This window comes from Heptranchias perlo, chromosome 31, assembly GCF_035084215.1.
Source record: "Heptranchias perlo isolate sHepPer1 chromosome 31, sHepPer1.hap1, whole genome shotgun sequence".
NCBI lineage: Eukaryota > Metazoa > Chordata > Chondrichthyes > Hexanchiformes > Hexanchidae > Heptranchias > Heptranchias perlo.
This window is the reverse complement of record NC_090355.1, coordinates 17,910,395-17,935,031: the sequence shown is the minus strand read 5'-3', so window position 1 is coordinate 17,935,031 and position 24,637 is coordinate 17,910,395. Positions and strand designations below refer to the sequence as shown.

The window sequence follows — 24,637 nt, the reverse complement described above, 5'->3', positions numbered from 1 at the left end:
CCAGTTACAGCTCCTCTAGTCCCATCTTTTGTTTCTTTACTTGACCCATTACTACCCTCCTTGCCTTGCACCATCATCCTTTTTGTCATTTAATCACTTGTCCCCTCACCCCCCACCTTTCCCCGGCTCTGTACTTACTTAAAAACAGTTAAATCTTTAACTTTTTCCAGTTCTGATAAAAGGTCATCGACTGGAAACATTAACTCTGTTTCTTTCTCCACAGATGTTGCCTGACTTGCTGAGTATTTCCAGCATTTTCTGCTTTTGTTATTAAATAGGTGGAGTTCAGACTTCTGTTTTGGCTGCAGTCATCAAAACTGAATATGTTGGATTTTTGATAAATATAACCTCAGCTTTGTGGAACAGGGAACAACTGAAAAGATCCACAGCCCTGATCGGACCTGAACTTTGGGCCATCCAAACACACAGAGACCAGGGCCCTGATATTACCAGGGAGGCAGGTTGGCAGCAGGGGGGCGACTGGGCGTGTGGGTAACCCGCCCAGTAAAATCCGTCCATTCCCCACACGATCGCAGGTAAATTGAAGCCACTTAATGTGGCTTCCGGGTTTGTGCAGTGGGCGGACTGCGCACCCGCATCACAGGCTGTCAGCTGGAGGAGCCCTATTTAAAGGGGCAGTCCTCCAATGACTGATCCTGCAGCAAAGAACCACACAGCACCATGGAGCAGCCCAGGGGAAAGGCTGCCCCCAGGTTTAATGATGCCTCACTCCAGGTCTTACTGGATGGGGTGAGGAGGAGGAGGGAGAATCTTCCACCCGGCGGACGGGAGGAAGTGGCCTGCCTCTGCCACCTAAGAAGGCGTGGCTCGAGGTGGCAGAGGAGGTCAGCAGCAGCAGCAACGTCTCCCGCACCTGGATATAGTGCAGGAAGCGCTTTAATGACCTAACTAGGTCAGCCAAAATGAGTACACTTACTCATTCTCCTACACTCCATCTTCCACATCACCGCCCCCACCCCACAACTCCTTCGGCACTGCCAACACTACTCTATCACATCACTCCTCACACCCACTCAAAGCTCATCCTCAACTTACCTGCACTTACTCACATCCCCAGTACTCATCCCAACACTACCACTCAACCCAATCCTCATACAATGTCATGACTTTGTCTCATACTCACCCTCTGATGCATCTCTTTCACGGTCAGCCTCACCCAAACCAATGCATTCAGCGGTTGGCCACGTCACCATCCCTCACTCTCGCCTCTCTACTTTCTCCCCTCATAGGAGAAGAGAACCCAGAATGTACGGGAGAGGGCGAAGACTGGAGGGGGGCCGCAATATCAGGTCGTCCTCGCGGACGCGGAGCAGGAGGCTCTTGAATTGAGCCACACTCTCGAGTGCCTGTCCGTCGGGGACTCCGAGACTGGCACCCGACAAACGGCTGGTGACAGAACTTTAACATTCAGCATTCACAACAGCAAATGATGTTAACATGCCTTGCCATCTTCAGCACCTCAACATCTGTCATCATGCTTAATATTGCCTTCCGTTCTCTCACAGGGCCTTCAGCGACTGCTGTGATGGCGGAGGGCGATTCCTCAGAGGACCTGCCCGCCTCTGAGGAGGCATCGTCACACCTGAGCGAGCCATCCACCAGCGCAGATACACACACCTCGGTGGGTCCCCGTCCTCACTTAATTGGGGTTGAACATGATGAGTCATCACACACATGTGAGCATGAGCAGACACTGGTGGCAGGGGCAGCTGTGCAGAGTCCGCCTCGGTGGAAGCATTCTTCTCCAGGCTCTGCTCAGCTGGACACAGATGCTGAACCCTGGGGGCCATCCTTTAAAAGGAGAATGATCGAGGGGCAGCAGCACATTTGCGAGGTGCTGGAACAGGTGCCACGCGCACTCTCCACAATCGCGCAGAGGATGGAGGAGTCCAACTCCTGCATGAGTGGAATGGTGGCACAGGTACAGGAGGGGATCTCCGAGATACTGTCACAGGGACGTGAAGGCATCTCTGAGATGGTGTCGTGGTTAAGTGCGGGAATGTCTGCGATGGAGGGAAGGCTAGCCTCCATCGAGCTTCAAGCACGGCTCACCAATGATTCCATTGAGGCCCTGACAACGGCCCTTCAGACTCAGGGTGAGCAACATTCTGACGCCTTAAACAGGCAGGCCGATACACTAGCACTGGCCTTACAAGGCTTCACACATGTCCTCCAAACTGTCGTCCAGCAGAATGGTAGGAGTGATGTGGGCCTGGCCCAGGAGAGGGATGATAGCAAAAGGGGACGTGGAAGTGGGGACGCCACTCAAAGGCGCTCACACGTCTCACCCGTTGCCCCCTCTCAACCAGTACCCGCAATGCTGCTTCCTCTCCAGGTGGTCGAGTCTGCTCCTGCACAGGTGCAGGTGGAGCAGTCTTTGGAGGGGCCCTCACGGGCACCGAAACCCAGAGGGCCTCGGCCCAAAGCATCTAATCAGTCAGGGCATGAACAAGAGCAACCTGCCTCTACCTCTGCTCCAGCCCCAGGGGAAGCACCACGTAGGAGTAATAGGAAGCCGTAAGGCAAAGGTTTTGTGAGCACAAAGGGGATGCACAAGGGTGTTTGATGATTTGTCATGTTTTTTATTTATATTTGATTTTTGTTCAACTCACATTAAATATTATATTGTCACCGCTACTGCCACATCTTGGCCATTCTTGACTGGCTTGTGTAATAAGTCCCTTTCATGAGGTTCACCATGAACACCCACACTTGATGCCACCCATTGGGTCATTCTACGGTGGGTGTAGGTGTAGTTGCATGACTATTTTGTGCAGGGGGCGGGGGAGGGGGCTGGTGTGGCCGCTCCTCTGTCCAGGTGGTGAGGACTGGACTCTTCACTCTGATGTTAGGAGAACCGTTCGCATATCAGTGATTTCCTGGCCTCACGAGCAGCCTGGTGAGCCACTGTTCTACCCATGGGTTGCTCCTCCTCCTCTGCCTCCTCCTCATCGTCCTCCTCCTCCTCAATATGGGTGGCAGATGTGGATGGGGCCTCCTCCGGCGGCACCCCTCTCTGTTGTGCCTTGTTGTGCAGGGCACAACAGACGACTATAATGCATCCCACTCTGTGTGGCACGTATTGAAGTGCTCCCCCAGAACGATCAAGGCACCTGAAGCTCATCTTGAGCAGCCCTATCGTACGCTCAATTGTAGACATGGTAGCAATGTGGCTGTCATTATATCGACGCTGTGGCTCGGTGGTGGGGTTCCTCAGAGGTGTCATGAGCCACATGTGCAGGGGGTATCCCTTGTCCCCAAGGAGCCAGCCCTTGCGAGTGTTGGGTGCGTGGAAAAGGGGCGGGACGTTGGACTCCCGGAGGATGAAGGAATCGTGGCAGCTGCCAGGGTATCTGGCGCACATGTGAAGGAATCTCTTGCGGTGGTCACAGGTGAGCTGAGTGTTGATGGAGTGATTGCCCTTCCTGTTGATGAACAGTCCTGGCTCGTGTGGAGGTGCTCGTATTGCTATATGGGTGCAATCGATTACACCCTGCACCCGTGGGAAGCCAGCCTCAGCGTGGAATCCCACGGCCCTCTCCATCTATCTTAGGTCATCCATTGGGAAGTTGATGTAGTGCGAGGCCCTGCGAAACATGCCGTCAGTGACCTGTCTTATGCACTTGTGTGCAGACGACTGAGAGACCCCGGCGATGTCCCCGGTGGCACCCTGGAATGATCCGAAGGTGAAAAAGTTGAGGGCAGTGGTGCCTTTGACAGCGACAAGTAAGAAGATGCTGCTCGGGCCAGCCGGGAGCAGCTCGGCATGAAGGAGGCTGCAGATGTCTGCGACTGACTCTGAGCCTCCGTACGCACTGCTCCGCCCGAACGTGTCATTGGGGAACCCGGAAGTAAGTGGGTTGGAGCCGGGCTCCGAACACGCTCCGGGATTCCGCATTTTCGGAGCCCCCCCCCACCCCGCCCCCAATGCACCCGCTCGGCCATCCGAAAATCGGCCCCCAGAACTCTAGACGCATATTATTATTGTCTGGTTTCTAGTGGACTGAAACAATGGCAATCTTCTCTGAAGTTCAAAACTCAAATATTTGCATATCTACAGACATCTAGATGGTCCAAAGCAAAATCTAGTGCACACTAAAAATTATGCAAAAAAGTGTATCCTTCAACAACTGGTTCAGCCAAACACATCCTCTCTACATACCTCTCTAAAACCATCACATCATAACTACACATACCTGTGCTGTAACAGTAGGATTTTTTAAAAAAATGTTATTCAGTTGCCAAGCATGAACACAGTGAGTGTAGAAAATGGTTTAGAATTCGTAATTTCTACTCTGATAACAAAGATATTCGCTTATTAATCCTTCATAAAGCAAACAAATCAACAAAGCAGGAAACTTCAGTTAATTTTGGCCCTGCTGCACTCTGTAACTACTGCACTTTAAAATAAAGTGAATTAGGTTTATCTCACCGTAACATTAGAACTTGTCTGTTGCCATCACGTTTGTGTTCCCCGCTGTTGTTTAAAGGCTTGTTGTTTTTGTACCACATGACATTCGGCCGAGGGAATCCCTGAATTGTACAATGTATGGTGGCTGTTTTTCCCACTGCCACCGTGATGCTCTCTGGGTCCTTAGTGATGAGGAGTTTAGACAGCAAGGCTAAATGGAGAGCACAAACAGACAGTCATCAAACCTTCCTCTTTAATCGAACAGCTTTAGGATCATGTTCAGGTTGGTCACCAGAACTTCAGGTACAGCATTTACCTGAAGGTCATAACACAAAACATAGAAGGAGGCAGAGGATGTATAATTGATAATCAGTCAAAGATTTTTCAAGGACAGTGAACGGTGTGGATGGTGTAACCAGATGGCTACCAACATTTATTTTAAAATCTGAATGAGTCATTTCCTGTCGTTCGTCAGTAGACTAGAAAGCCCAAAGGAATGGAATGCTTATGGGAAATTGGTCCTGGATTCTGAGCCCAAGTTCCTTTTGATTATGAGACTCCCATAAGCAGTGAAGAATAAGCAGCTGATCCTGTTATACCTTTTGGTGGTAGAGCAGTGTCGCTGTTAAAATGGCTTTCCTAGAATTCTAAAAATATCACTTTACTACTAAACTTAATACAATGGTTAGAGGTAGATGCAATGAGGCAGTGATGATTTCATATGTAACTTTGACAGCTTCAAGCCATAAATCATTGCAGCAACAACAAAACAGTATTTTACATTGAACCATATTTTATGACCCAATCTCTACTTGTTCTGCTGGTGAAGAGGATGGATACATGAAACCCCTTATTGTAAAAATACCTCTAACTGTATAATTATGAAAGCTAAATTCACGTCACAGGTCACACAGGCAATGTTGTGGCTCTGAAAAGTTCATAATTAACCTCATCTGCTGTATATGACTCCAATGCATCAAGAAAAACTTTTCCAACAATTTAGTTCATTTAAAGAAAGATTTTTTTAAAAGGAGGATCTGACAGTGTCCCATCCAAAACATTAACCCGTTTTTTTTCTCTTTACAAATGCTGATGAACCTACTGTGTGCTTCCATTATTTCCTGTTTTTATTTTAGATTTGTAATATTTTTCTTTTCAATCTTAGAGAAATCAGAGATGAGCAACACCCCCATCTGTTGGCATAAAATAATAGTACATGAACAAGTCCCAGACTTATTTCTGTGTCGTACATAAGAATTTCAGAATTTTTAGGAACAGTAAAATTCACTCCCTTTTTCAGAGATCAACCCTACCCATTCGCCTTCTATATCCCTCAATCCCTCCTCTCTCTAGAAACACATCCAATTCTCTTGACCAATTCTCTGCTACCTCTCTCTGTTAGCTCCAAAATTATCCATCACTTTACAAGTGCTGACCTAATCCATGATCACCAGTATAGTTTGTGGCATGGCAGTTCCACTGGCGATCTTGTTGACTATGTTATGTATCTCTGAAATACTTGGTGAATCATCTATCATTGTGTTAGGAGTCTCTGACGCCTTTGCCAGGGTCTGGCACTGTGCAAGCTACTAGCATACGGCCACCCCATCAAAGCTATGTACATGGCTATCTAGTTTCCTCCCAAATTGCTCTATATATGTTGTGATGAATGACCCTCTTCTGGCTGTTTTCCATGAATTTAGGATTTCCCCAGGATTTTGTCTGTGTTCTTTTTATACGACAGTAATCCCCTATAATTATCAGGCAGCCCTATCCAATCTTTTGCTGATGATTCCATTCTACTTCCTTCAAATCACATGTCTTTGTGCCACAACCTCCAGTCCTCTTGCTGTGCAATGATTCAATCACAGCATTCTCACTCTCCATCAAACCTCTTGATAGGGCAATGGTATTATTTTTTCTTTAAGTTCTTCAAAGTCTCTCACATGTCGAACCAACAGAGCCTCCATCTCTTACCTTTGAAGACTCCACCCTTAGTCTTTCTTCATCTAATGACATTTCTGGTCTCACTATTCCCTCCACCTCAAATGGAACTCCTCTATTACCAACACAGCCTCCAAGAAATGCAGTTTCCTCTATCATGCCAAATATTTATCCTTCTCTTTTGTTCTTCCTAAGCTCCGAATATGCCACCTTACACATGCTGTCTCCTCCCTACATTCCCACTGTGTTGAAATCAAGACTCATCATAAAATTTCCACGTGTAACTCATTCTTTTCTCAAGAGCTGTGGAACTTCTTACCTCCCGTCTCTTTCCTTCCTCCCGCACTCTTTCCTTCCTCCCGCACTCTTTCCTTCCTCCCGCACTCTTTCCTTCCTCCCGCACTCTTTCCTTCCTCCCGTCTCTTTCCTCTCTCCCGCACTCTTTCCTTCCTCCCGCACTCTTTCCTTCCTCCCGCACTCTTTCCTTCCTCCCGCACTCTTTCCTTCCTCCCGCACTCTTTCCTTCCTCCCGCACTCTTTCCTTCCTCCCGCACTCTTTCCTTCCTCCCGTCTCTTTCCTTCCTCCCGCACTCTTTCCTTCCTCCCGCACTCTTTCCTTCCTCCCGCACTCTTTCCTTCCTCCCGCACTCTTTCCTTCCTCCCGCACTCTTTCCTTCCTCCCGCACTCTTTCCTCCCTCCCGCACTCTTTCCTCCCTCCCGCACTCTTTCCTCCCTCCCGCACTCTTTCCTCCCTCCCGCACTCTTTCCTTCCTCCCGCACTCTTTCCTCCCTCCCGCACTCTTTCCTTCCTCCCGCACTCTTTCCTCCCTCCCGCACTCTTTCCTCCCTCCCGCACTCTTTCCTTCCTCCCGCACTCTTTCCTTCCTCCCGCACTCTTTCCTTCCTCCCGCACTCTTTCCTCCCTCCCGCACTCTTTCCTCCCTCCCGCACTCTTTCCTCCCTCCCGCACTCTTTCCTCCCTCCCGCACTCTTTCCTTCCTCCCGCACTCTTTCCTTCCTCCCGCACTCTTTCCTTCCTCCCGCACTCTTTCCTTCCTCCCGCACTCTTTCCTTCCTCCCGCACTCTTTCCTTCCTCCCGCACTCTTTCCTTCCTCCCGCACTCTTTCCTTCCTCCCGTCTCTTTCCTTCCTCCCGCACTCTTTCCTTCCTCCCGCACTCTTTCCTTCCTCCCGCACTCTTTCCTTCCTCCCGTCTCTTTCCTTCCTCCCGCACTCTTTCCTTCCTCCCGCACTCTTTCCTTCCTCCCGCACTCTTTCCTTCCTCCCGCACTCTTTCCTTCCTCCCGTCTCTTTCCTTCCTCCCGCACTCTTTCCTTCCTCCCGTCTCTTTCCTTCCTCCCGCACTCTTTCCTTCCTCCCGTCTCTTTCCTTCCTCCCGCACTCTTTCCTTCCTCCCGCACTCTTTCCTTCCTCCCGCACTCTTTCCTCCCTCCCGCACTCTTTCCTTCCTCCCGCACTCTTTCCTTCCTCCCGTCTCTTTCCTTCCTCCCGCACTCTTTCCTTCCTCCCGTCTCTTTCCTTCCTCCCGTCTCTTTCCTTCCTCCCGCACTCTTTCCTTCCTCCCGCACTCTTTCCTTCCTCCCGCACTCTTTCCTCCCTCCCGCACTCTTTCCTCCCTCCCGCACTCTTTCCTCCCTCCCGCACTCTTTCCTCCCTCCCGCACTCTTTCCTTCCTCCCGCACTCTTTCCTTCCTCCCGCACTCTTTCCTTCCTCCCGCACTCTTTCCTTCCTCCCGCACTCTTTCCTTCCTCCCGCACTCTTTCCTTCCTCCCGCACTCTTTCCTTCCTCCCGCACTCTTTCCTTCCTCCCGTCTCTTTCCTTCCTCCCGCACTCTTTCCTTCCTCCCGCACTCTTTCCTTCCTCCCGCACTCTTTCCTTCCTCCCGTCTCTTTCCTTCCTCCCGCACTCTTTCCTTCCTCCCGCACTCTTTCCTTCCTCCCGCACTCTTTCCTTCCTCCCGCACTCTTTCCTTCCTCCCGTCTCTTTCCTTCCTCCCGCACTCTTTCCTTCCTCCCGTCTCTTTCCTTCCTCCCGCACTCTTTCCTTCCTCCCGTCTCTTTCCTTCCTCCCGCACTCTTTCCTTCCTCCCGCACTCTTTCCTTCCTCCCGCACTCTTTCCTCCCTCCCGCACTCTTTCCTTCCTCCCGCACTCTTTCCTTCCTCCCGTCTCTTTCCTTCCTCCCGCACTCTTTCCTTCCTCCCGTCTCTTTCCTTCCTCCCGTCTCTTTCCTTCCTCCCGCACTCTTTCCTTCCTCCCGCACTCTTTCCTTCCTCCCGCACTCTTTCCTTCCTCCCGCACTCTTTCCTTCCTCCCGTCTCTTTCCTTCCTCCCGCACTCTTTCCTTCCTCCCGTCTCTTTCCTTCCTCCCGCACTCTTTCCTTCCTCCCGCACTCTTTCCTTCCTCCCGCACTCTTTCCTCCCTCCCGCACTCTTTCCTCCCTCCCGCACTCTTTCCTTCCTCCCGCACTCTTTCCTTCCTCCCGCACTCTTTCCTCCCTCCCGCACTCTTTCCTTCCTCCCGCACTCTTTCCTTCCTCCCGTCTCTTTCCTTCCTCCCGCACTCTTTCCTTCCTCCCGCACTCTTTCCTTCCTCCCGCACTCTTTCCTTCCTCCCGTCTCTTTCCTTCCTCCCGCACTCTTTCCTTCCTCCCGCACTCTTTCCTCTCTCCCGCACTCTTTCCTTCCTCCCGCACTCTTTCCTTCCTCCCGTCTCTTTCCTTCCTCCCGCACTCTTTCCTTCCTCCCGTCTCTTTCCTTCCTCCCGCACTCTTTCCTTCCTCCCGCACTCTTTCCTTCCTCCCGTCTCTTTCCTTCCTCCCGCACTCTTTCCTTCCTCCCGCACTCTTTCCTTCCTCCCGCACTCTTTCCTTCCTCCCGCACTCTTTCCTTCCTCCCGCACTCTTTCCTCTCTCCCGCACTCTTTCCTCCCTCCCGTACTCTTTCCTTCCTCCCGCACTCTTTCCTTCCTCCCGCACTCTTTCCTTCCTCCCGCACTCTTTCCTTCCTCCCGCACTCTTTCCTTCCTCCCGCACTCTTTCCTTCCTCCCGCACTCTTTCCTTCCTCCCGTCTCTTTCCTTCCTCCCGCACTCTTTCCTTCCTCCCGCACTCTTTCCTTCCTCCCGCACTCTTTCCTTCCTCCCGCACTCTTTCCTTCCTCCCGCACTCTTTCCTCCCTCCCGCACTCTTTCCTCCCTCCCGCACTCTTTCCTTCCTCCCGCACTCTTTCCTTCCTCCCGCACTCTTTCCTCTCTCCCGCACTCTTTCCTCCCTCCCGTACTCTTTCCTTCCTCCCGCACTCTTTCCTTCCTCCCGCACTCTTTCCTTCCTCCCGCACTCTTTCCTTCCTCCCGCACTCTTTCCTTCCTCCCGCACTCTTTCCTTCCTCCCGCACTCTTTCCTTCCTCCCGTCTCTTTCCTTCCTCCCGCACTCTTTCCTTCCTCCCGCACTCTTTCCTTCCTCCCGCACTCTTTCCTTCCTCCCGCACTCTTTCCTTCCTCCCGCACTCTTTCCTCCCTCCCGCACTCTTTCCTCCCTCCCGCACTCTTTCCTTCCTCCCGCACTCTTTCCTTCCTCCCGCACTCTTTCCTCCCTCCCGCACTCTTTCCTTCCTCCCGTCTCTTTCCTTCCTCCCGCACTCTTTCCTTCCTCCCGCACTCTTTCCTTCCTCCCGCACTCTTTCCTTCCTCCCGCACTCTTTCCTTCCTCCCGCACTCTTTCCTTCCTCCCGCACTCTTTCCTTCCTCCCGCACTCTTTCCTCTCTCCCGCACTCTTTCCTCCCTCCCGTACTCTTTCCTTCCTCCCGCACTCTTTCCTTCCTCCCGCACTCTTTCCTTCCTCCCGCACTCTTTCCTTCCTCCCGCACTCTTTCCTTCCTCCCGCACTCTTTCCTTCCTCCCGCACTCTTTCCTTCCTCCCGTCTCTTTCCTTCCTCCCGCACTCTTTCCTTCCTCCCGCACTCTTTCCTTCCTCCCGCACTCTTTCCTTCCTCCCGCACTCTTTCCTTCCTCCCGCACTCTTTCCTTCCTCCCGCACTCTTTCCTTCCTCCCGCACTCTTTCCTTCCTCCCGCACTCTTTCCTTCCTCCCGCACTCTTTCCTTCCTCCCGCACTCTTTCCTCCCTCCCGCACTCTTTCCTCCCTCCCGCACTCTTTCCTTCCTCCCGCACTCTTTCCTCCCTCCCGCACTCTTTCCTCCCTCCCGCACTCTTTCCTTCCTCCCGCACTCTTTCCTTCCTCCCGCACTCTTTCCTTCCTCCCGCACTCTTTCCTTCCTCCCGCACTCTTTCCTCTCTCCCGCCTCTTTCCTTCCTCCCGTCTCTTTCCTTCCTCCCGCACTCTTTCCTTCCTCCCGCACTCTTTCCTTCCTCCCGCACTCTTTCCTTCCTCCCGCACTCTTTCCTTCCTCCCGCACTCTTTCCTTCCTCCCGCACTCTTTCCTTCCTCCCGTCTCTTTCCTTCCTCCCGCACTCTTTCCTTCCTCCCGCACTCTTTCCTTCCTCCCGTCTCTTTCCTTCCTCCCGCACTCTTTCCTTCCTCCCGCACTCTTTCCTTCCTCCCGCACTCTTTCCTTCCTCCCGCACTCTTTCCTTCCTCCCGTCTCTTTCCTTCCTCCCGCACTCTTTCCTTCCTCCCGCACTCTTTCCTTCCTCCCGCACTCTTTCCTTCCTCCCGCACTCTTTCCTTCCTCCCGCACTCTTTCCTTCCTCCCGCACTCTTTCCTTCCTCCCGCACTCTTTCCTTCCTCCCGCACTCTTTCCTTCCTCCCGCACTCTTTCCTTCCTCCCGCACTCTTTCCTTCCTCCCGCACTCTTTCCTCTCTCCCGCACTCTTTCCTCTCTCCCGCACTCTTTCCTCTCTCCCGCACTCTTTCCTTCCTCCCGCACTCTTTCCTTCCTCCCGCACTCTTTCCTTCCTCCCGCACTCTTTCCTTCCTCCCGTCTCTTTCCTTCCTCCCGCACTCTTTCCTCCCTCCCGCACTCTTTCCTTCCTCCCGTCTCTTTCCTTCCTCCCGCACTCTTTCCTTCCTCCCGCACTCTTTCCTTCCTCCCGCACTCTTTCCTTCCTCCCGCACTCTTTCCTTCCTCCCGCACTCTTTCCTTCCTCCCGCACTCTTTCCTTCCTCCCGCACTCTTTCCTTCCTCCCGCACTCTTTCCTCTCTCCCGCACTCTTTCCTTCCTCCCGTCTCTTTCCTTCCTCCCGCACTCTTTCCTCCCTCCCGCACTCTTTCCTTCCTCCCGCACTCTTTCCTTCCTCCCGCACTCTTTCCGTTTTTAAAATCCAAAGTTGGCGTCACCTAAACACTATTTCCTCATTTACTTTTTCTTCTTTTTTACTCTCCAACCCAGATGGTAAATATGGGTCTTCGCCTTCACTTTGACCTTCACTGGCTTCCCTAGTAACTTATTTTGCAACTCTCTTTCCCTTTGAGTAAAAAGTACTGACTGATTTCCCTTCTAACTACTAAATTCTTCATTCATGTGCCCCAATATTTGAATACGTCAACACAGTGAGCACTTTCCTTAAATCAATTTTGTCAATTCCCTTCACAATCTTGAAAACTTTAATTAGACTATTTCAATGTCTCTTCTTTTCTAAGAAAACAAGCCCGAGGTCTTTTCAACCTTTCCTCATAACTTAAGCACCTGAAACCCAAAATCATCTTCATTTTTTCCCTATCAAAGTATGAAGCAATGTCATAAAAAGGTACATTTAGCCACATGGTATATTTTAGGTATATGGCCCCCATTTATTTTTAGAATTCGAGTACACAGAAACTTTGAAATGACCATCAACTAGACTTAATCATCAGGCTTTAATGAATAGATATTTTTTGCTAAAACTCTAGCTTTTATGATAGTGAATTTGGAAAAAGATTGCAAGTACAATTAAAAATCACCTCAAAAAGTCAAATGGAATTAGCTGCGAGCAAATATATACTTTTTAGGCCAAAGGTAAACTAGAAGTTAGTGAAAATAATATTTTCTGTTTTTACTTCACGACCTTACTGAGCTATTTTGTACTTTTAATAACATCGCTAAGATAATCTCCATCAGTTTTTATTTCTTTCTAGATTTTCAAAAAATCTGTTTGGTCATCCTAACTATTAGTTCTCTTTGTTTCCCCTCCCTACTCTTTGTTCAGTTCCACGGAACGGTCCATTCACCTCCCAATTCCCAGTTCCAAAAGAGGGTCTACACACAGATGCTAACCTATCTTTTACTTTTTTACAAATGCTAATGAACCAACTGTATATATCCAGCATTTATTTCCGATTTCTAGCATTTGTTTTTTCACCCATATATAGGAAAAATTTTCTTTTGCATTTTATTAACAATTCCATTTCAATGAAAGATCAATTTTGACTTCCTAGCTCATGTTCTTAAATTCATTAGCTATTATAATGAATAAAAATAATACATATGATTCTTGAAGCTCTCTTGTGAATATTGACATCTGTTCTAAATAAGATATTAGTAGAGAGTAAAGAGCAATACTGACCTTTAACCTTCAAAGTAGCTGGTGTGCTATATACAGTGACATTAAGTAGAGGATTATGGGTAACACAGATGTACTCTCCTTCATCTTCCTTCGAGACGTTAACAATACGTAGAGTTCCAGATACCTTGAGAGAGTTTTTACCACCATAGTGTCCCTAAGGTGTACAGAAACGCACAAGAATCTGAAAATATTTCTTGTTTAAGTTTCTCCTTGTTAGATCCCTGCAATACTTGTGTGACTCAAAAGGTGTATTACGCTATGGTTATATTAATACAATTGCTTGCACATTCAAAGGCGGATTTAGATTTTATATTTTTTTTTGCCTGTGCTTTAAGAAACTTCTAGAACTTTAAAAAAAATTGCTGGAACTCATTTTTTAATGAAAAATGAGAAAATACCTGTTTTGCTCCTTAATTCTTTACCAAAATTGCTTTTTCAGATCTCACATCTTTGAAAGCTGCACTTCTTTGCAATTTTATTAACAGAATGTTTATTGGAGAAAAACAGACATTCTCTGTCCACTGGGGATTAGAAATACTTTATCCTGATGGCTTTTGCGTGTTTATCCATTAAGTCACTGAGCTATACACAGCAGAAACACCCCAGGTTTGATTCCAGGTCTGTGCTGATTTAACCGATCTCAGCTGGATGGCAGTAGAGATGCTACAATTGGCCACAACTCCCCGGGCTCTTGATTGCTATCCAGTTAAAGTGTGCATGTCGGGTGAAAACAAGATCCGGCTTGGCTGTAGTGTACCTCATGGTGGAATTGTCTGCCAACTCTCACAGTCATGACTCACAAGTGAACAATGTCCACTTGAGCAAGATACTGGCGGATGGCCCAAAGTCCATGGAAACACACCCCAGCAAGGAAACACATGGGAAATGAAAGAAATGCTGCCACTGAAACAAAACAAATCTTCTACTTTAGTGACAACATAACCCTAAAGATGACCTATTATTCGGCAAAGGTATTTTACCTGCCAGAAGTATCATGAATCATTTTGGGGATATCCAATTGGTAATCACAGAGTCTGCTACTGCCCACAGAACGACAATATTACAACACAACACCAAAGAGATGTACTGCAAGACAAGCATTCCCATTAACTTTGTTTTCAGTCCCTGGGGTTACAGGTAATTAATCTATTCATACCTGGAACTGAAACCCTTCACTGACATTCCTTCTATCTTTAGTCCATCTGATCTCAACCAAAGGTCGACTCTCCCCAGAAACACATTGAAAGGACACACTTTCTCCTGCGCTTACAGACTGAGAGCTTGGACTGTAAAATACGGGCTCAATGTCTGCAAGAGAAGACAGGGAAGTCACAGCCTTTATTATCAATGCATTGTGCAATTTAATGCAAACATTTCCTCCAAACCAGGTCACCGACGGCCTTTTAACATCAATTAAAATTGCAGAACTTCAAGGGAGTACAAAGGTTTTATAACCTAGACTAGTCTCCTATGATGATGAAGCACATTAGATCTTCCAACAAATCCATGGACAGCATTACAGTGTATTCATTCTATCCTGAAAGTGAGGTCTTACAGTTACTGTAACTATACTTATGCCTTCTGGGTTATTTCAATATATCCAGAGCTGTGGGGACCATATCAAAAAATCTATAACAGCATTAAAATCATTGCATGTTAAAAGCAGATTGGATAATAGATACTATATTCCTGTATGAAGTAGAACAAGGGTCTAAAGTAATGCACAGCTCTCCAACTTGTGCGAGTCATCTTGCTTCAAACTGACCCTGCAAGACTATTCCTATGGTACCAGTGTCAAATTCCCATTCCAAACGCTCCATTGCCATGCTGTTGCCTCATGTCCTTAGGCAGAACATTAACATTAATTCTCATGGATCTCTTGGCCCAGAAGGGCAGGTAGTTCTTCAGTTCACTTCTCTAAACCTATCTTCTCAACCCCAAAATGTCAAGAATTTGACATTATGGCAACGCTGCCTAAACCTCTTCACTGAAGAGAAATCATTTGAATTTCATACAAATCACTCACCCAATCAAAGACGGAAAGGGAAATTACTTTTGACCTTTGACTGGGTAAACATGAGGATTCTGCTCACCAAGTGTCACATGACACAAACTTCATAAGCATTAGATCATCTGTCAGAGTAATTATAAAACTGACACTTAAAAGAAAAGATTCACAGGTTGAAAATGAAGAGCACTTGACTCAGACAAAGAGTCAGTAGTTAGTACAGAGGTCTCTGTGGAAACTGGGTAGGAACCTGAAGCCAGTTCATTTACCAAAATGTTACTAATATCTCAGAAACACAACCTCCACCATTCTCGAGATGGAATGTACTGCTGCTCTCACTGGTGATGAACAAGAACAAATATTAGACAGACCTGTGTCTAGCAATCAGACATGTCTAAGTCAATCACACGCTGCTGTGGCACAGTAAATGTAGAGGGCTTCAAGAAGGTGAAATTGTTCTTGTCAGTAATTTCACTAAAAAAAAAGGCAGCATAAGCACAAAACAGGAAATCCCATTTCAACTATTTCACTAAAATTATGGAGCAAGAGGAATTTCACCTCTCAAGACTTTTGAGGAATCCTTTGCTTCCAGCAAGCCCTCATTCAAGATAAATGACTACTCTAATCTGGTGCATCTCATTAGAGCATTTACTGCTTGCTCTGATCAGACTTTGTTCAGGTGAATCCCAAATATATAGTGATCCAAAGGTTAAAGAGGGAACAAAGAAAAAAAGGAGGATCTGCTACATCCTCACCCACATCTGCTGTGTCAACATTAAGAAAAGATGAACCATGGGGTAGTCGACTGAATTTGTGCTAGTAGCAAGAAGCCTGGCTCATGGCCCATGCACATTAGGTAATCACAGGTGCGATCCAATTATTTTCCATCCATTATAGATGGAAACTCATGGGCAATGCATCCATAATTTCCTGATATTTACGGCCTGCAGGCTAGGCTTCCTTGAACTCAGAAATCGGGCCCTGTTGTAAGGAAAGTAATGAACGGCAATCCTATGTAGTACCTGCACTGTTTGAGTGTCAGTAATATGAGGTTTAAGTTCCCAATATTTGACTGTCTGTAAAGCACTAGTTTGTAGATCAGCCATGTTGAGTTAATATCACAAGGCAGATACAGATAATGAAAGCCATTAACTCGCTCATCCAGAAAAAACGTACAGTCCCTCCATCATGACATTCAAGTGTTTCTGAAATTATTCCAGGGTTTTTACCTCCGCTACCTTACCCAGAAGTCTATTCTATCAATTGATCACTCATTCAATGAAGAACTTCCTGATGTCAGTCCTAAATTTGCCCTTTTATTAGTTTGAACTTGCGTCCCCTTATATTACTGTCCAGGGTTAATTTGAAGTATTGTTATGGACCTACTTTTTCTGTACCTTTTACTTATGTTGTATATTTCTAGGTCACCTTCCTTCGAGGATGAAAAGTCCAAATTTTGCCATTTTTTGGCCCTCAGATTGCTGGGCATAAATCTGTTGGCTGCTCTTTGAATTGCCTCCAAGGCTCAGATGTCTCCCTTGTATCTCAGTGGCCAGAACTGGACATATTACTCATGGTATGGGCTGACCAGAGTACTATATAGTTTGAACAGGACATCCCCTGGCTTGTTGTGACCACATAACAGCAAGTTCAGAGAGGCTTCACTCTCAGAGTAGAGTCGTAGTTGTACAAATCAGTGATAGGGCAATAACATTATACACTCAATTCTCTAACCTGTGCTACCATCTAGCAGGGTTCTACTTCAGAAGTGCAACCTTGTTGAATTTGTTATAGTTCTCTCTCTACTATTATGGCCCACATCCAGGTTATTTCCACAGAATATCAGCGATATTGCATTGTTTCTGCAATATAGCAATTCATGAATAATCCACAAATGCAAAATGTGTGCAAACCACTTTCACAACCAATCTCCTGAAATTCTACAGACAAGTTCATAGTGAATCATGGTCTTAATATCTTCATCTAGTTCAGGAAAGACACTGTTAGCAACTACAATATGATTTCACCCCTCTTGTTTTAATTAAAGTGTGTCACATACAGGCCTTATATATGTTGAAGGTGGCGTTGATGCTGGACAATCCCAATGTCGCTTTGCAGGTGTATTTCCCGAAGTCTTCCTCCCTCAGACTAGGAAAGAATAGAAATCCAGTGTGTGACTGGTAAACCCAGACATTCAATCCAGGGATGGGGTCCTCCAAGTTATGGAACCAGATGATAGAAGCAGAGGTGCGACGGTCTTTCTCAACAGCGGCACATGAAATGTTCAGGGGCCTCTTTGTTAAAGCCACCGTGTCAGAAGGATAGGACGTGAATACTAGAAAAGACAAGACAGTTAATCAGAAGCGGTTATGGACCTCGGCCAATACCAATAGCAATAGCTGCCTCCACAACTACAGACACACAGCATGTATCCAGTTTCCTATGGGTATTTAAATACCATTCATGAGTAGAGTCCTCTGCTTTCATAAAATTATATTTTAATTTTCATGTTTCAATACAAAGGTTAAGTCCTATGGTCCAGATTTAATGAAGTTTTATTGCAGGTTAACACACTGAGGAAAAACTTCTCTGTAAATGTGTTTCTATTGAAATGTATTTATAATTTAGCAATACCGAACATGTGAAAACGTCACTGAACAATTTACAGTGTTCTACGCATGGTGAGCAGTGAATTCTTACTACATTGAGAGAATGCTATTTTGTTTTAACTCAATGCCTCACTCAATTGAAAGGATATAAAATACACAATATATTCATGCCTATTTATTAGATCAGGAAAATCTGGTTCCCCAGACCAAGCTAACTCATATTTAACATGCTGATGTTCACTCTAACTCATTTCTAACCAATTGCCTACAGAAGATGAAATTCTGTAGACAGCTGATTGTGGTTGAATATGACTTCAGCCGAGATGTGAAGCAAGTTCCCAAATTGTCTATGAGCATAGAGTGTTGTATGGAGTAAAGTTTTACAGATCTTATTCAGTTGTTGAGAACAAATAGAACTTGAGTCACCTCTCACATCTTTGTGCCCATTCACCGATTTATCATTCACATCACTTTAAACAGTTCTCATTTCAAGGGCAGAACATCTATCAGTGTTGTCCAATGACATCTTTGGTCCATTTTATTCCATAAATAGGTATATAGCAGTGACTGATGTTCTTCCCTTACAATGTGAGCACTGTTGCTTGTGTGATATAACTTTCAAACGTTTGTGCAATCATATATACCTACAGTGAACTGCTGGGTTCAAACCTGTGGATTTTTTATAATAAAATATTTGAGAGAATTTTTTTTATATACCTAAAAGCAGCAGCCAATGAATATTAATGAAAGAAGCACTATAAATATCTGCTTACAGCTTTTAGTTGCTTCAAGGCTACTGCCCATTGATACCAGTCACATGGTTCACACAAATTTCCCAAGGGCATCTTTCTCATTATTGAAAAGCTACCATACAATCAATATGCAAGTCTCTGTAAAGTTTCTACTATGTGCCTTAACCTCGGCATCACTTCACCAGCTGTGTAAAGCCAGGTAGAAACTGCCTAGTTTCCATGCAACTAAAGTGTCTTCTTATCTATGGAAATGTCTTTTCCTTCCTTATGCCTGCAATACTTCCAAAATTTCAATTTTTCCTTTGTTCATATACTGAATTTTTTTGTGAAGTATTGTGATACTGCGAGGGATGGTAAACGCCAATTTTTCACACTACAAGAGTTGATGAGGTGAACTTTTCCACTATCGCCTGAAAGGTTATCAGGGGTGTAGAGTTCAAGAGATGGGGTATTCACATCCACCTAGAGAGGGCCAGCCCAGACTGATGGCGGTGGTGGAGCATTCTTCAGGAATGTTCTGACCCACTTTAACTACTGATAACACAATATGTTTCCACTATCCTATTCTATCTGTAGAGCTCCCCAAAATACTCTGAAATGAATCAGACAAGTCACAGGGTCACAAAAAATACAAAATAAGGGTTTTTGTCATAGAATAAACTATGGTCTATATAAAATGATAATTATTTGACCATGGCTTTAGGTGATAGTTCAATCTCAATCAACTAATGTTCATGTACTAATGTACACACAAAGGGTGGTAGAAGTTTGGAACTCTCTTCCGCAAACGGCAATTGATACTAGCTCAATTGCTAAATTTAAATCTGAGATAGATAGCTTTTGGCAACCAAAGGTATTAAGGAATATGGGCCAAAGGCAGGTATATGGAGTTAGATCACAGATCAGCCATGATCTTATCAAATGGCTGAGCAGGCTCGAGGGGCTGAATGGCCTACTCCTGTTCCTATATTCCTATATTCATTAACCATTGCCTTTCATTCAGTTTAGGATTTCACCAGCAAGGATGAACTCAACTATATGCCTTATAACTGTTTGCAAACTCTGCCCAGGCCTACTGCATAGTATGCAGTTTAGCAGTGAAGATGTATGTGCGTTTGGAATGCTACCTGAGTTTTTATACTGAGTGTGTAATTTTGTACAATATTAACACAATCTGTGCAAATGATAAAAAGACTCATCATTCTGTCTCAATGCTGAAGTGATGGCAGAGGAGCTGATTGCTCTATTTTCAGCTCCCTTTGAAAATGATGGGAGCAAGAGTGCTGGGAAAGATGTATTTTTCTGTTCTTGTGTTTTCATGTTTGCAAATGGAAATATGTAAAGATGTTTTTACATTGATAACTACATCACTATTTGACTGAACTGGCTCTGGATATATTTTTAAACCTCTCAGGGAGACTTATAGTGTTTCATTGAGAGCCTTGTTTGTTCCAATACACATTGAATGCCGTCCTAATTTATGTCTTGATTGCACTCTGTGGCCCTTTGAAACAAATTGTTGTTTTCAGTTTTAATGGGGATCTACGAATGGGATAAATTAAACACACTTTATATAGGAGCGCAACATCTGAATTGAGTTCTCTGAGACCTGGCATTAATTGACATCCTTTTGTACGTTGTGCCCCCACGTTTGCATTTAATTTGTATTTAATTTCTCTTTCAAAGTGGCCAGATGACCTGACCTGAACTCACGTAACTACTTCATTTTAGTCTTTTTTGGTTTTCTTCTGCTCCCCATTTGCCTGCCTTTATTCTGTGCTTCAATATGGTTTCCACCACAACTGAAATTGTGCATGCGGTGGTTTCTCATCCTGGAGTTTAATATTAATTCTTCCTCCCTCACCTAAACAACATTGCTCTTAACTACATACTTAGGAGTACATCTATGCTTCCACACTTCAAATGGAAACTCCTGCTTCTTGGTCATACTTACTTCAAACAAACCAAATCCAATTAACTGGTCATTCATCTCATTGCTGTTTGTGGGACCCTGCTGTGAACAAATCGGCTGCTGTATTTGCCTAGAAGACAACAGTGACTACAGGGGCCCAGTAATGGAACAATTGAAATTGTGGATTCTTTCTTTTCCTTTCTGTCACTTTTTTCCCTCTCTCTTAATCCGATTTTTCTTTCCTTCTCTTTATTCCTCTTTCTGTATCTAATTTGACGCTAATTCACCCTATTTCCATCTCCGTTGTTCCTCTGTTTCTTTCTCTATCCTTAAATTTAAATGTTTAAGGAGATAGACTGTTCACCAAGGACCCAGATGCCCCGTTGCCCTTGCCCTGCTGTTATCAGCTCGCACTTCCAGCAATTTGCAGTGCAAAACTTTTCGAGTTGAAGGGTGAAGGAAAAATCTAACAAACGGGGTATGAGATGCCCCACTCCAGCAAATTCTGGGCCGTTATCTTTTCAGGTGAAGGCCAACGACAACATCACACAAGAAAAGGGTTAAACATGATCTTTATACACAAGCAAATTTAAACTATGCAGTTTGCAGAGCTGTATCTGGGGTTCAGTGATCGAAATTCCATTTTTGTTCTTGTCGTTTAGCAGTCAGTCTCTTGCTTTTGATTAATAAATCAGTTTTAATCGGTTTTAATTATGCATCATATGTCAAAAAGACAGCTGAAGCATATTCCGTTCTGCATTTGAGTCTATTTGGGAGAAAGATGATAACTTGTCTGACCGTTTCCCTGTTCCATTAGAAATGGAGGAGGAAAGAGTGACCCTTAATTAAAGTTGTTCCAATCTTTCAGGGCATTTCTGAAAGATTTACAATAACTGTGAAGAGGAATCATCTTTTTTTTAATTTTCGGTTTTATTTGGTTATGGAAAAATGGCAGGCTGCAAAGCTTTGTGTTTCTAGGCAACTGATGGAGCAACATGAATCTATCCTTTTTTAGAAAAAGCCTTTTGTCACTTACAACAAAAGATGAGAAAATTAATGTGAGACAGGTTCTGTGAACTAACTACCCCGCCTCTGATCAAGCTGTTTTATCTGCTTTTTCCACCTCATAACCTAAGTCGTGACTGTGGCAAACATAAGTGTCTGTCTTCAATTCAAGGATGGTTTTCCTCCTTTTGCAAATGACAAGATGAAATGAGAGACAATTGTTCTCCCAACCGTCAGTTCCGATCTGTTACTCTGTTTATATCCTTTCAATTTAACTCTCAAACCTTCCAGTTGAAATAATCTTGTTTTATGTGCACTATACCTTTTGAAGCATTCCACTCATGAACTTTGCATTTCCAAGCAACAATAAGTAAATTTGGAACAGCATTAATACAGCAACAAGTCGCTGCTTTATTTAAAATGTTAATGAAGCTTCCCACGTCTGGCGACATTCACAGTTTTTTTTTAAAAGCAAAATCTTCATGAAACCAATTGCTCAGAACAAAGTAATTTGTTTCAATTCTCTACCCGGTTAATCAGTCAGAAATTCTTAGGTATCTATAAAGAAGGATAAAATTTAGCTGATCTGTGTGGAGCATAAACAACAGCATAGACCTGTTAGGCCGAATGGCCTGTTTCTGTGCTGTAAAATTCTAGGTAATTCTATGTATTCAAATATCTGTGATTGCTATGAATGAAAGGACTGTCGTTATGGCACAGTTTTTATAGAAACTGAAGCCAGAGGTGGCAATTGCAGTGATATATGGTAATATGAAAAGGTTTAAAAGTCACTAAAATGGAATGATGTGGAGATGCCGGTGATGGACTGGGGTGGACAAATGTAAGGACTTGCACAACACCAGTTTTATTTTAAATCACAAGCTTTCGGAGCTTACCTCCTTCGTCAGGTGAGTGAAGGGTTCTCAAAACGCATAGCATATATAGTCAGAGAACAATGCCTTGTTCTCTGACTATTCATGAGTCAAAAAAAAGGCAATTTTCCACGCACAGATTTGATATCTGCAACATTAGTTTCAAAGGCTTCTCATTAAGAGAAGTAGTTCTGTATCAAAAACTGGGATTAATTGGCAACATTAACGAGCATCTCTTGGATTGATGCTGCCATCTATCTCTCCAATAACCGAAGTGAAAGCTTTAATCAGTAAGTGCCTTGTGTATAAGAATAACACCCCAAGAAAAATTTGTACCAAAAAAAAACTATGACCCTCGTGAAGGTGAAAATGAACATTACAACAGCATATGAACTATAAAAACAATAGAAGATTATTCTTAATATAGTAAAATTTATGCTATTCCTGTATATACAGTAGAACTTCTCTAAGGCAACCACCCATGTGATTGATCAGAAGTGGTTAGCTTAGTGTGCCTGTCAAATGAGAGGGTTTGTGGCCAAAATGAGGCGATTATTTTTAATTAAATTGAATACCTCAGTCAAGCTAAAGCTTCTGTCTACCAAACGATTCACCTTCATCTCGGCTGAAGTCCAGAATGACACTTTCTCTCCGAACTTTCTCATTTGAACAATCAGCATTCCTATCAGCAGTTGCTCCTCGATGCCCATGATATTTAAATAGAAACTCTCCTTCTTGATTCCTGCCTTCAGTCTAACCTCTGGCATCTGATTTAAAGGGGGTGACTTTAAACCCTAAGAACGGGTGGGTTGGGGGCGGGTGGGAGTTGAAAACAGTTGTTTTTTGGGTCGCGACCGCAACCCGACTTTATTTCCGGGTTTAACGTCGGCGCGTAGAAGAACAGGCTTCCCACTGGGAATACAAAGTCTGAACATTTTGCGGTTGCGACCCAAAATAACAAACTATTTTCAACTCCCACCCACCCCCAACCCACCCGTTCTTGGGGTTTAAAATCACCCCCAAAAAAATTAACCACAAGCTAACAGGATCGATATAGGAAGAGGAAAATGAACCACGAGATCCTTGAGTGAAGTCGGGCGTGTGAGGAAATATAGGTTCTATGGTTTGGAAGATATTTAGGGGAACCAGGCTTGAAAGGGTTAAACAGTCAAAGCTCTAGTCGAAATTGCTATGTCATCAGATGGACTGCTTGTGAATTAACTTGCTGAGGCTGTAGGATGACTAACAGCCTATAAGCATCCAGTTATTGCAAACTAGGGAGAAAGAACGCAATGGTATTTTCACTCCACAATGGTATCTTCATTCCTTCAGACATACTAAAATGTTGAGGCTAGCTAGAACTCCCGTTAGCTTCAAGGCCTATAGGACGATCCATCAACTGCAGGGACAGGGAAACGTTGTGCTAAGAATCCTGTTATTAAGAATAAGAAGAGATAATGGGGTGATAAGTACGTGTTGTTTTGGGAAATACTTGATTCGATGTGGGCAAAATTGGATAGGGCCTGTTTTTGGGCGGGGGTAGCACGATCCGTTATTACCCCGCACCCAATGACCCCTGCGCAGGCAGGACAAGACTTTCATCACGCCTGAGGACTTACCTGCAATCTTCTTTGGAAAACAGCGTTGAACTAGGATTCAATGCAATTTGCAATTTCCACCAGCAGGGAGAGCTCCAATCTCTTAAAGGCAGGCTGTCTGTTAGAAATCTCTTAAAGGTAGCTGGTACCTGTTATTTGCTGAAAATAACAGTCTGCTGTCTGAACGGAGATCAGACATCGCACACGTAAAGCACAGATGCAGGTCCCGTCCCTATGTTTTAACATAACTCATCAGCGTGTAAACATTGAATAAAGGTTGCGCACCACTAAATCCCACATCCTCCAATCTGCACGCCAGACCTCACCAATCTGCCAATCTGAGTTTGTACCAGGCCTGCGAGAGTGCATGCACCAAGGTTTGCTGCTGATGCACCAGGGGCCTTGGTGCAAGACCTGAACAGAAAGAGGGACATCCTATATCCGCAGTGGGGGGGGCAAGAAGCGCTCCAGACATATACCGAAAAGGCAGTGGGAGGCAGTAGGGGATGAAGTCAATGCCAGGCGCACAGCATCATGAAAGGGGAAGAGGGAAGATTCCGTCTCTCTTATTCTGTTACAAACTAGAGAATTCTCTTTAGTTTGAGTGTTTTTAGTCTCTGCAAGTCTCTCTGAAAGAGTGTGTGTGAGGTGTGAAAGTTTGCTGTTGGCTGCTGTTTTCCCTTTTCATAGCTTGTTATAGGAGAAAGGGAGAGGATCACAAGATATAGAATGTGTTCTTTTATTTTCAGTGTACAGTCTCTTTAAAAAGCCTGTCCTCAGTGTGAGTGCTTTCTTTTCACTGTTGTGGGCTACACCCCCTTTTTAATGCTTGTTATGTGTTTTCCTCTTTCGTGTAATGTTACAAAGATTTTGTTTAGCTGTGAAAGCAGTTATTTCCAGTATTTTTACAGTTTGTTGGAAAGGTGCGCCCGAAGAAGAACAAAATGAAACACGCTGTAATTTACTGGGTTTTAGTAAG

At 45.3% G+C, this 24,637-nt stretch overlaps 1 protein-coding gene across 1 annotated transcript in view; it reads right to left on the bottom strand.

The window, feature by feature from the left end:
- The window catches only part of LOC137300336 (uncharacterized), an 82,632-nt gene extending 64,309 nt beyond the window's left edge, over positions 1–18,323 (bottom strand). Inside the window, exons 1-5 of the mRNA XM_067969422.1 lie at positions 18,293–18,323; positions 16,970–17,245; positions 14,059–14,210; positions 12,903–13,056; positions 4,454–4,643 (exon numbers count right to left, since the gene is read on the bottom strand). Of these exons, the coding sequence (XP_067825523.1) occupies positions 4,454–4,643; positions 12,903–13,056; positions 14,059–14,210; positions 16,970–17,245; positions 18,293–18,323 (803 nt within the window). The remainder of the gene's footprint in view (positions 1–4,453; positions 4,644–12,902; positions 13,057–14,058; positions 14,211–16,969; positions 17,246–18,292) is intronic.
- Positions 18,324–24,637: the final 6,314 nt, after the last annotated feature.